This window comes from Camarhynchus parvulus, chromosome 21, assembly GCF_901933205.1.
Source record: "Camarhynchus parvulus chromosome 21, STF_HiC, whole genome shotgun sequence".
Taxonomy (NCBI): domain Eukaryota; kingdom Metazoa; phylum Chordata; class Aves; order Passeriformes; family Thraupidae; genus Camarhynchus; species Camarhynchus parvulus.
Window position 1 is genome coordinate 4,698,724 of NC_044591.1, and position 12,741 is coordinate 4,711,464.

General features: G+C 51.5%; 2 protein-coding genes across 3 annotated transcripts in view; one reads left to right on the forward strand and one right to left on the reverse strand.

Moving 5' to 3' along the window:
• The first annotated feature begins 163 nt into the window (after positions 1–163).
• LOC115912248 (myo-inositol 2-dehydrogenase-like) lies at positions 164–8,741 on the forward strand. Its single transcript, XM_030963715.1, has 9 exons — positions 164–400; positions 1,258–1,776; positions 2,736–2,806; positions 3,210–3,318; positions 3,948–4,078; positions 4,460–4,567; positions 5,460–5,578; positions 6,311–6,467; positions 7,022–8,741. Exons 1-9 carry the CDS (start codon positions 165–167, stop codon positions 7,168–7,170), a joined length of 1,599 nt encoding a protein of 532 aa, XP_030819575.1. The 5' UTR covers position 164; the 3' UTR covers positions 7,171–8,741.
• The window catches only part of TP73 (tumor protein p73), a 31,316-nt gene continuing 26,787 nt past the window's right edge, over positions 8,213–12,741 (reverse strand). The window contains exon 14 of one of the 2 annotated variants that reach the window (XM_030963713.1): positions 8,213–10,716. In XM_030963713.1, coding sequence (XP_030819573.1) covers positions 10,393–10,716 — 324 coding nt within the window. In that variant the 3' untranslated portion in view covers positions 8,213–10,392. The remainder of the gene's footprint in view (positions 10,717–12,741) is intronic. The other variant, XM_030963714.1, reaches the window with a different exon arrangement.

The following is a 12,741-nucleotide window of genomic DNA, read 5'->3' on the forward strand; positions in this document are numbered from 1 at the left end:
TTCGGCGAGCTCTGGTCCCTGCGAGTCATCGGCTTCCATCGCCCGGGGCTGGGGCTGGGGCCGGGCCGGGTCTGTCCTGCACGGCGGGGCTCGGAGCGGGGCCGCTGCCGGGCAACGGCGTGAGGCGGGCGGGCCTTCCGCTTCCGAGTCAGCGGGGCCGGGCCATGGGGCGGAGGAGGAAGACGCTGCACGACTACGCTGCCGAGTTCTCGGAGCTGTCGGTGCGGCGGGAGCCGGCGGGGCCGGGCCCGGCGGGCGCCGTGGAGACGCTGTTGTGCACGCCGTGCCAGCTGCCCCTGAGGGTGCGCCGCGACCGCATCCTGGAGCACCTCAGCTCGGGCCGCCACTGCCGCAACCGCCGCCTGCTCCGGCAGCTCGGGCTGCGCGCCCCGGGGCTCCGGTGAGGGACGCACCGCTGCTCGGGCTCACCCGCCCTTTCCCTGCCTCATCTCAGCCTCACCCGACTGCCCCTGCTCGGGCTGACCCGGCCTTTCCCTGCCTCACCCGCCCTATTTCAGCCTTACTCGACCGACCCCTGCTCGGGCTCACCCGGCCTTTCCCTGCCTCATCTCAGCCTCACCCGACTGACCCCTGCTCGGGCTCACCCGGCCTTTCCCTGCCTCACCCGCTCCATCTCAGCCTTACCCGGCCGACCCCTTCTGGGGCTCATCGTGCCCTTCCTTCCCTGCCTCACTCACCCTATTCCAGCCTTACCCGACCGACCCCTGCTTCGGCCTCATTCTGCCCTTCCTGCCTCACACCCTACCCACCCCATCTCAGCCCCATCTCAGCCTCACCCGACCCCAGAACAGTGTCCCCAGCTGGACCAGTGCCCGTCCCCCTGTGCTGGGCACTGCTGAGGCCCCTCAAGTGCCATGCCCAGTTCTGTTCCTCACTACAAAACAGATATTGAGGGGCTGGAGTGTGGCCAGAGAAGGCCATGGAGCTGGGGAAGGGGCTGGGGAGTCAGTGCTATGAGGAGTGGCTGAGGGAGCTGTGGGTGGCACTTAGTGCTGTGGTTTAATTGGCAAGGAGGTGTTCAGTCAAAGGTTTGCCCTGCTTGGAAGTCTTGTCCAACCTTAATGATTCTTTAATTATCTGCCTCACCTGACCCTGCTCAGGAAGCATTTGGACAACATATGGTGGCATTCATGGAGTGTTCTTATGCAGGGTGTTCTCAAGAGTTGGATTTGATGATCCTTGTGTGTCCCTTCCAGCTCAAGATATACTCTGATCCTCTGATCTCTCTCTCCTCAGCTCTGCAGGTCCCGACTCCAGCCTGAGCCTGAGCTTGCCCCTGCCACTCGACGTGCCCTCTGTGCTCTCCCATCCCTCCTTCCTCGTCCCCACTGGTTCCAGCGCCGGCTACAGCATGGTCCCCTCCCCTCCCTCCTACCACAAGCTGCTGGTTCCCCACCACCCCATCCCTGCCACACACAGGGACAACCCAACACCCTCCACCTCTGCCAGCCACCCCTCACCGCTGGCCACCTTCCACACCAGGATTGCACCTCTTGGCCAAAGTGGGTCTGCACGTGATGCCTCCAACAGCCCGACACCCCCCTCATGCCATGGTGGCAGCGGCCTCGTGCTCTTCGGCGCAGGGCTCGTGAGCACAGCCTTGTTGCAAAGCCTGCTGGAGGAAACTGGCTGCTGCCTGCTGTATGTGGTGGAGGATCAGCTGGAGGAGGTGGAACGTGCCTTTGGTGCCAAGGTCCCGGCTGGCACCAGGGTGCTGCGGCAGCAGGATGCCACCATCGCACTCAGCGATCCGCGGTACTGACCAGGGCAGGGGGTTCCACACAAGCCTTGCCTTCCTCTCTGGGAAACTCTGTAGCAGCCCCAGACTGTGCCTAGGGCCACCAGCTTCTGCATGTGGCTCTTCTTAGGCTGGAGGGTTCCATCCAAGCCTTGCCTTCCCCTCTAGGAAATTCTGTAGCAGTCCCAGACTGTGCCTCTGGCCATCCGTGTGGGAGTGAAGGACCCTTTTGTCACCTACCCATGGGTCTTTCAGGAGTCTCTGAGAAGCTTAACTGGGCTTGCATACCCAGATTAATGGAAACTTGGAGGTGTTTAGGTACAGGCAGTTTGTTAAGAAATTAAAAAAAACCCAACATTTTCCTCCATTCCCACAGAGCAATAATAAGTGGCACCTTCCCTGCTGCTTGCCAGTTTCCCTGTCTCAGAGCAGTCAGCTGAGTTTGGTGGCTCTTGGAGCTCTGGAGATAAGCAAGGGTTGGTGTATATAGGGAGGATTGTGGCATTTGAACTGAACAACTGTAACATCACTGAAGTGCTGTTGCTGTCAGGTCTAAAATATTGCAGGAGCAAAAGGCAGAGCTTTTAGGAAAGGCATATTTGACATTAAAAAATAAAGAATCACAGGAAGCTAAGATGCATTGATCAGCAGCTCTACCACATAAATACTTCGGATTTCTCTGTGTGTGTTAACTGTCAGGATTTAAATCCTTTTTAAAGGAAACATTTAAAAGGCTTTCTCCTTGAAGATACAGGAAAAGCAGTGCAATTCCTTTGTGCCACTTGTGATTTTAACCTATGTGTGTCACTATATTTCATCCTTGAAGCAGGCACTGAGTTCCTTCTATAACCCAGCTGGCTCTTCCAGAGCAATGGGGTATTAGGTTTTTTTTAAGTGTAACCAAATAGAGCTTTTGAGCATTGTTTGATCTCGTGAAAACCTTGTCCTTACTGAAGATCTCTCTTGATTCCTGCAGAGTTTCTGGAGCCATTATTTGTTCCCCACTTGACAAAGCCCCTGAGATGGTAAGAGATGCCTTACGAGCAGGTGAGAGGAGCAGCTGCACATTCAGCTTTTCCCTGTGCCCGTTGATGTGCACTTGTGAGTGTGTTTGTGTTTCAGCAGCAGCCCTGGAGCTGTGCAGGCTCTCAAATTGTGTAATTAAAGTGACTGAGATCCCTGCTGATGTTAATGGCTGGACACCAGTGGGATTTGTGCTATGCTGGTCCCAGTATGACTGGGCAGTGTCTCATCCTAAAATCCCACCAGGACTCACAGGAAAGCTGTCACCAAAACAGTCCCACCCCTGGGACAGCTGAAACCACAGCAGGCAGGCAGAAGGGGGTAAATGCCATCAAAACCAGAAATGTAATGAGCTGTTACTGCAAGATCAAGGTGTTTTGTGCAGCTGTGTCTCCCCTGAGCCCTGTGTGTGTCCTGTTTTGCACAGGTAAAGGTGTGTTCTGCGAGGGGCTGCCCAGCTTGGACAGACAGACAGCAGAAACCTGTTTCGATGAGGCTGACAGATGTGGGAGGCCACTTGTGTGTGGGTTCTACAAGTAAGACCAGTGGTTTTCCTGTGATTTATTCTTGATAAAATCCCATGTCTGGAAGCAGCACTGATTCCTCAGGCTTTCCTGACTTGGTCCTCAAATCAGCTTGGTTTCTCCTTGAGAGGAATAGCAGATTTGTCTTTCCAAACAAGCTGGTAGATAAAACTAGCACTGGGACAGAAAATAAACAATGGGAAGGATTCCACTGATTAGTGAATGGAAAAAGATATTTGCTTTTACAAATAAACTTTTAAGTTTGCTGATTAATGAAATTAGACATTGAAAGATGAAAGAAACAGTAGGGAAGAAAACCCCCTAAATTCCATAAGAATTAAAAATTAAAAGGGAGGGTTATACATTAGAGGGAAATCTTCGGTATCAGGTGTTTTGGGAAGTCTGAACCTCTCAAGTACCTCAGCCAATGGGGAAAGAGAGAAGGGAAATGTGGTTGAGAAATTGAGATGAAAAGGAGTTTGCATCCTCCAAAAATTGGAGAGATCCCAGGGGAATGCCCCATGGCCTCTCCCTTTATTCAAATAAAGTAAAAAGGACTCCTCTGACTCCTTTTTGCACATAAACCTCTGATGTTTGTGGGTTAATTTTCCTAACAACCTTATCCTTGTTTCCCTTGGAAGGCGCTTTGACCCAGCCCTGCAGTTCCTGTACAAGAAGGTGCGGGACAGCCGGGCCCTGGGCAGGATCCACCGGATATCAACCATCAGCAGCCTCTATCCTGCAGCCTCTCTGGGCCTGCTGAAAGCCTCAGGTACCCAGCAGCTCCCTGCTGAAGGGTCTGGGCTACAGTCAGAGTTGTGGAATGGTTTGGGTGGGAAAGGACCTTTAAGCTCATCTGTTTCACCCCCTGCCATGGGCAGAGACACCATAATCAGATGAGGTTGATCCAAAACCTGTGCTGGAAATGTCTCTGTATTCTGTGGGAATTCCCCTGAATTTGTATAGCCTTAAGATCCATGGGGAGGAGCATTTTTGAGGAGTGTTTTCTTTACCAAACTTCATTTCTGTGCGGTTTTTTTTGTCCCTTTATTAGGTTCTTCACTGTAGGGGTTTTCATACCATCACTGTGCAATTCAGAAATGGCTGTGGGTTTCAATATGGAAACATTAATGCCCAGTTTTGGTTCTTCCAGGTGGAATATTTTACAATGCTGCTGTGCATGACATAGATATTATCAGTTTGCTGTTGGGAGAGAGTGTGCCAGATACAATATTTTCCCTGGGCCATGCCTTCTGTGCAGGTAAGAATGAGTCTTTTAATGGTTCATTGGGTACTTCTGGAGTTCAGGGTTAAAACTGGGAAGAAAGAAGGAACGAGACCATTATAGCCATGACAATTGTTCCATCATGGAGCAGCTGAATAAACAGGCTGGTGGAATGTAAGGCAGGTTCCTTGAGGGTATCTGGTGAAGATCTCTGAATCTGGTGAATCTCCTGCTGATGTGGAGCAGTTGCAGTGGAGTTATCATGGCACATGAGTGCAGGACACCAGGTTTGGAACCAGAGTGCAGAAAATAACTGAGCAAAGGTTTGAGCTCACAAGAGTGTGAATGAAATGTTCATTCTCTGCTTTCTCTGGCCCTTCCCTGTGGATCCCAGCACAAAGCTGTGCGTTTGCTCTGGGCCATGTTTGGCTGATAGGCACACTCTGGGTTACCACACTCATTTAAACGAACCATAAAAGGTGGAAGCTGCCATTTTTGAAATGGAAATGCAGAGTTTTAATTAAGGTCATTGCAGCAGCTGCCAAGCTTGGCTGGCTGGGGTGAGGAGGGGCAGGATGCAATGCTCTTTTCCATGGCACAGCATTGAAATGCAGCAAACAAGAGCCCCCCAGGAGGGTTCTGTACCCTCTGCCTGCTCCAGCAACGTGCTGGAAGTTGCCTGATCCTGGAAGCACAGGTGGGTGCCCTCATTAGAGAGCTGCAGGCTGGGAAGGTGAAGTTGGGCCTGGGGCTGTGTGTTCCTGCAGAACTGCCTGTGTTCCATCAGGAATGCTGGTGAAGCAGCTGGGATGCTGTGGGAAGCTGTCGCAAAGCCAGTGTTGCCTCCCCAAGGAAGAACAGCAGTTTGTAGCTGTAGAACTTGCTGCTTTGCTGTTCCTGGGGTGAGCCAGGCGTGTTTTATCCCCAGACATGGGCTGCCTGAGGGATGTGGACACGGTCACCATCAGCATGAAGTTCCCCAGTGGAGCCATTGTCACCCTGGACATCAGCCAGCACTGCACCAGGAGCTGTGACCAGCGGCTGGAGGTGGGGTCCTGCTGCTCAGTCAAGTCTGTTTTGACTCCTCTGAGTGTTCCTGCAGCACATTTCCCAAAGCCCCTCTATTACAGAATCATTGAGGTTGGAAAAGACCTCCAGGATCATCAAATCCAACCTGTCACCAATCCCCACCTTGTCACCCAGAGCAGAGCTTTAAGTGCCACATCTGTTTGTTTGGTTGTTGCCTCAGCAGCAGTCCTTTTTCAATCTACAATCCACTTTCTCTTTTCTCAAATTTATCTCCCAAATTTTCTCTCTGTCCCATGCATTATGTGGTTTTAAGAGCTGCATGAATCATACCAGAGCAGGAGCTGGTGTCAGCTGTCCTGAGGCTGAAATTGTGCAGATTTCCTTTGTCCTTTCCAGGGTGGTGTCAGCTGTGTAGCAGGAGTCCAGCATATGAAAGGGGAAGAAAAGTGTCAATTTCTACACTAATGAATAATTACAGCTATGGGGGCTGGTCTTGGGGAGGAATGAAGCACTTATAAAAGGGGCTTTGCTCAGGTGAGGTATCACACAAGTAGAAGCAATTATACTACAGCACATCCCTGGTGTTTCTGTTGTGTCTGAGCCATACCAGGGCTGGGGCAGGTGTGACTCCTCATTTCAGAACCTACTTTTGTCTTGGTTTTACAAACCAGGCCTTCTCTAACCTGTGTGAGATTGAAAATGTGATAATTTAAAAATGTTCTTTCTTCCCTGTTTTGCTCCTTCCCTCAGGTTCACGGGTCTCAAGGGACGTTAAGGGTGGACAACCAGAACCCCCTGGGCATCACAGAGCATGGGACTTCTGTGTCCATCTGTCCCCAGACCCAAGCTGAGCGCTACAGAGATGCATACAGGGAGCTCTTCCGGCACTTCCTGAGGACCCTGAAAGGTGGGACAAGGCTTAAATTGATGGCTGGTGTTGCTTTGGGTTGGCTTTGTTGGGGGAGGCACCATGTCAGGTCATGGAGATGGGTGGGGAATGATGATCTGAAACTCTGTGCTGGGAAGAAATGAGAGTTGGGAGTAGAAATTACCTTGGACCTTACTGTCCTTTGTGATGAAAGCAGCTGTTTGTGACAGCCAAGCTATCCTCAGCCAGAGTCCTGGCTGCCCAGAAGGGATAAAAATCACAGAATCATGGAGTGGCCTGGGTACAGTGAGGCTTTGAAGACCATCTAGTCCACACTATCCTCAGCCAGAGTCCTGGCTGCCCAGAAGGAATAAAAATCACAGAATCATGGAGTGGCTTGGGTAGGAAGAGGCTTTCAAGACCATCTAGTCCAAGCTATTTTTATTCAACAGTATTTCAGTTGTTGTGGCTGCATTGACAGGGCAGGAGGAGAGGGCTGGAATGTTTTAAGTCCTGCAGCCTCAGTGCTGTGGTGGGATCTGTGCTCACAGGGGACCATGGGTTTCATCCAGTGCTTTGTTCCTGTCCCACAGGCCAGGAGCCCCCCGTGGTCACCAAGGAGCAGCTCCTCTGGACCATCCAGGTCGCTGCAGCAGCCGAGCAGTCCTGGAGGAACAGATCTGCTGTGGACTTGCACAGCGGTGCCACGGATCCGCCCGGGGTCAAGGCTGAGCTCGTGTGACAGCCACTCCCACCCAGTGGCCTCAACAGAAGCCTGGATGGTGGTTTGGTGTTCCCAGCAGACAGAGGCACTTCTGAACCAGGAGCACTTGGTGCTGGGGCAGGGCAGGGTTCCTACCATGTCAGACAGAGCCTGCAAGAAATTCCGTGTGGTTTCATCCTGGTGGCTTTTCCTCCTGGAGGGTGCTGCTGGCCACAGAGCTCTGTTTGCCTGGGAGAAGAGGGATGCTCCTCGGGCCAGGCAGGGTGGTGTAGGTTCACCAGTAGCTGGGATGAGGGAGAAGTCTCCCCTTGGAGAGGGAACAGCCACTGTTGTCCTCTGCCTGGAGGAGAAGTCACAAGCAGCAGGCGCCTTCCCAGCAGTGCCACAAGGAAGGTGATGTAATGCTCAAAAAACCACAGGAGCATCTGTGAGTATGTTTAGATTGGATATATGAAAGAGATTCTTCCCTTTGAGGGTGGTGAGGGGCTGGAATGGATTTCCCAGAGAAGCTGTGGCTGTCCCATCCCTGGAAGTGTTCAAGGCCAGGTTGGACAGGGCTTGGAGCAACCTGGGGTAGTGGAAGGTGTCCTTGCCATGGCAGGGGTGGGATGGGATGAGCTTTAAGGTTCTTTCCAAACAAACCAGTCTGGGTTCCATGATCCTGGTTGGGACACAGGCCCCAGCAGAAGGCAGAGCCACGGGCCAGGCAGTGTCTGCCAGGAGCTTTGCACCTTTGTCATGTGTGGAGCTCTCTGCAGCTGTGCGGCTCTGACTGTTCCTGTCTGGCTGTCACATGCCAGTTTTCAAGATCTTTTGAAACCTTTTTTTTTTGTATTTTTATTGAATTACAACAACATTCTTGACTTCTTCCATTCCAAGGCATTAGTTTATAAACTTTTTGCAAGAACCTTTAGTTCAATCCATTTCCAATTCCTACCTGTGGAATATATACTCCTAAAACTAGAAATAATGGTGAAATTTGTGTTCTTTTTGGGAAATCGTTTTTAACAGTGTCATTTTTCAAGCTCAGAAAAACTGTGTCTTAATGCTTGTTCTCCATTCCATTCACTATTTTTTAGCCATTTATTAAGAAAAAAAAAAAAGTTTTATGTGTTCAGAAGCTGGTTTTTGCCTCTCTGTACTTGCTGTAGCAGATTAGTACACAATGGTAGTTTTCTTTTTTGTTTCAGTAGCTTTAGGCCCTTTGAGGTCCTACAGTTGAAGGTTTACTCTGGGTTAAGAGGGCACTTTCTGTCCAATTTTAATTTCCAGATGCAGGAATTCCCACATGTGCTTTTATTGTGTTACAAAAACAAAAACAAAACAAAAACAAACCAACAAAAAAACAACCCAAAACAAAAGAGTAACCACAGCTATAAAAATAACACATTTTCCAAAGATGACATTACAAAAAATACAATTCCTATCACAGAGTGATCCATTAATACTGCTGGAAACAGCCCCAGGAACTCTGGAAATGTGAGTGGTTGTTGCAAAAGCTTTAAAGCATTAAAGTGCTTTCCTGAGCCATTTCCTGGGGACACAGATCACTGTCAGCCACGCCAGGGGAGTTCCCAATCCCAAAGATTCCCAATCCCTGTGGTGTGAGGGGTGGGATGGCCTCAGGGATGGTGACTGCACCTGCAGCTCATCAGTCCCTGAGGAAGAGGAGGGACAAGAGGCAACTTCTGTGTGCTGAAGGCTCAGAGCTGCTGTGGGACACCCAGACAAGGCCTTGGAAGGAGGAGGGTCCCAGCCCAGGGCTGTGGGTGCAGCACATGCAGTGGTCACACTCCTGTCCCCCTGGAGAGGGAGCATCCACTGCCTGCCTGGAGGAGAAGTCACATCTCAGGTGAGCCCTGGTGGGATTTCAGCACTTCTGCTCTTGCTTAGAGGGTCCAGGGCTTTGGGAAGGGTATCCAGCCCCTTCCCCGGCCTGGGGGTGATGGGAAGCAGGTGCAGGGCTGCCTTTGGAGGCCTCCAGAGGGAGAGTGCAGCAGTGGGAATGTGCTGGGCAGCATCATCTCTGTGCAGGTTCCCTCAGGCTGCCCAAAATCTCGAGTGACCCAGGGCTGAGGGGGCAGATGCAGCAGCTCCCTGCCCTCCCTCCCACAGCGACAGCTCCTGAGACTTCCAGTGCCTTTCCAGGACTTGTTGTGGGACATTGCCTTCCCAAAAGTGTAGGGAATGAACAATCAGGGAGGGAACACACCTATTTGTGTCCTTGCTTTCTGTGAAGGCTTTTTTCCCAATCTGAATCAACAGAGAAATTGCAGCTGGGGAAAATGACGAGGAACAGAAGAGAATTGGGCAGCCAGTTCATGCTGTGCTCCAAAAAGATGGAATTTACACCATGACATTCCAGCTTGTCAGGTCTGACCTGTCAACAAAACTCCCCAAGGGAGCAGGGAAGGATTATCCAGTCCTCTGACTTCCCAGGACAATCACTGGCTTTCCCCCTCCTGCACAACTGCATGCAAGAGATTCAGAGGAGGGAAAAAACTGAGTTTTGAATAGATAAGGCTGGAGACAGGATTGTCTGCATGTTTACATGCTACAACATGGAATTAATTTACTTGACACTGCGGTGTCTCAGGAGTCAGTATCAATTTTTAAAGCTTACATGAAAATAAATCTTTCTCTCTCCTTACAGCACAATGAGTTTACTGTATGTACATTCTGTTTATATACACCAACCTTTAAGTACAAGAACACATTGGTCAGGGACAAACAGGGTCTTTCTGGCTCTACTGAGGGCTGAGGGAAGGGGTGCATTTGGCAGTCCATGGAAAAACAAGGATGTGGCTTCACACCAGTCCCTGGCAATGCCTGCACAGGTCAGAGCTGAGTCTGTTGCAGTGACAAAGCCCTCTCAGTTTGGGACACCATGAAGAACATGGACGGTGAGCAGGGATGAGAAAAATGTGCTGTCCTTACACTGCTGGGTGCAGGGATGCTCCAGGAAAACACAAACCACACAGTGCCTCCTGTGCCGTGGGCAGGCAGAAATCCCACTCTGGCTGCTGAGCTGGCTCAGCTGCCCTCCTCCTTTCCTTCCTCCTCCTCCTCACCTCCAGTTTCCTCCCCAGGCAGGCACCTCCTGCCTGGCTCAGGGCCTGCAGTTCCCCTGGATATAACAAACTTAAACTTCTCCAGGTGCCCAAGGCTGCAAATACATTTTTGAGGGGGTGAAGGGAGTTTATCACCCCGCCGGTGTCTCGCTGCCACCTCAGGAGCCCCTCAGTTGATCTCTCCCTCCGTGAACTCCTCCTTTATGGACTGTTTGCGGGATTTGCAGTCCGGGAGGTCGAAGCCGAAGTCGGCCCAGTCGTCGGCGGTGCCGCGGTTGGGGATGGTGATGGTGTGGCGCACGCGGAAATGCACGGCCTCCATCACCCGCTGCCGCTGCAGCTCGCCCGAGCTGCCGATGGAGATGGTGGAGGCGTTGCTGCTGCTGGAGCGGATCAGCTGCTGGGCCCCGTAGTCGTGGCTCTGCTTGAGCTCCTGCAGGCCCCGCCAGATGATCATGCGGTACTGCTCCGGGATCTTCAGTGCCGCGAGATCCTGCAAGGACAACACCGCTCAGGCACGGCCGGCAGAGATGGGGCTGGACCAGCAGGAGAGAGCCCCAGGTTGTGCTTTTGGGGGGGACACGTGGGTGCAATGCCCAAAAGAGCACAGCTGGACCTCCTGCTATGGCCATGGGTCCTTCCCTCAGGTTCACACGTTTCAGGGGACGTTAAGGGTGGACAACCAAAACCTCCTGGGCATCACAGAGCATGGGACTTCTGTGTCCATCTGTCCCCAAACCCAAGCTGAGTGCTACAGAGATGCATAAGTTTGTTATATCCAGGAGAAAGCCCCAGATTATGTATTTGGGGGGGGACACATGGGTGCAATGCCCAACAGAGCAGAGCTGGACCTCCCGCCACGGCCATGGGTTCATCATGGTGCACCCATGGCCATGGATGCATCCCCTGGGTGTCACAGACATATTTTATGAAAAATCCTTCTGCCAGGATTTTTTCTCCTGAGAAGCTGAGAGGCCTCAGAAATGAAATGTAAACAATGGTTATCTGCTGCTGTGGAATGCAACAGGTGCATCTTTGATTGGTCTCATGTGGTTGTTTTTAATTAATGGCCAATCACAGTCTGGCTGTCTCAGACTTTCTGGTCAGTCACAAGATTTTATTATCATTCCTTTCTATTCCTTGCTAGCCTTCTGATGAAATCTTTGCTTCTATTCTTTTAGTATAGTTTTAGTATATAATTGTCTTTTAATATAATATATACAAAAAAATAATAAATCAGCCTTCTGAAACATGGAGTCAAGATTCTCATCTCTTCCCTCATCCTGGGACCCCTGCAAACACCACCACACCCTGGGTTATTTTCCCTTTGAAAGCAAGTAACTGCAGGTTTGCAGGTGGGAGATTTTTGTTGTTGTTTTGGGAGGGGTTCACATCAAACTGATGTGGAAATGGGAGGGAAGGAAGGGATCATTCCCCTTGGACACAGGTTGCAGAGCAGCGTGTGAAGCATCCTTGTGGCTGTGCACTTGGGATGGCCTCTGCTCTGGTCCTGGCCCAGCAGGCTGGAGCAGCACCAGCCTCCAGCACTGAGGTGGGTGACCTCAGACTGGGGACATGTGCCAGGACACACACCAGCACAGGGGGGAGCTGCCAGGGGTCCGTGTTAATGCCAGCACAGAGACTCACGGGAGCGTTAACTGGAGCAGACAGTGAGTATGCAATTAGTAGCTACAAACGACTCAGACACACAGCTCTGCCCTGACACAAGTTTTGGCCATTCCTAAACGTTCCCGTGGACAGCTGACAGGCAGTCATGGAGTTAGTTCAGCAAATGGTCCAGAACCAGGCTCAGGTTACACAACTGGCCCCAGCCACCAGTGACAAATCATCATCTCTCCTGCGGCACGCTGCAGCTGCCAGGTAGAGACACTGCTACACCTGCCTGGGGCAAAACGAGGTCAAAACAGGGTCGGGCAGGAGCTCTGTCTCAGTCAAAACACCAGCTTGGGGATTTACAGGGTTTTCCATGGATCAAAGGGTTCAAGATTATTTTTGTTTTCCTTTTTCTTGTTCCTCTGATGGGCTGGGGAACTGCTCTGGTGCTGCCCGTGGTACCAGCACCAGAGTGTGGCAGCAGAGAGGATGAGGCTTTGGGCACACACAGGTATTTCCAGCATCCCCTCCATGCTTTTTCTGACAGCTTTTGCCTGATCTGGGCTATTTCATTCCAGACTTCAGCCTCTTTCATTCTAAAGATTAGCAGGGGAAGTGGTGAGACCAGATTAAACCTCCCTGAGCTGCAGTGGGGTGTCCCTGCTGGCTCTGTGGGATATGGGGTGTTCCCCTGAGCACCTCAGCTGTGTTCTCTGTGTTAGGTGGAAAATCTCCCTGAGCTCTGCTGGGGATCTTTGATCTCTGTTGCTTCTGAGAGTCTGGAGGAAGCAGTTGAGACTGGTTGTAGTTTTTTGGGACTGGTTGTGATTTTTACCAAGGCCTGAGCAATAGCTACCTCCAAAGGACCAACAAGGGGGCAGGAATGACAGGCATCAATCCTGGG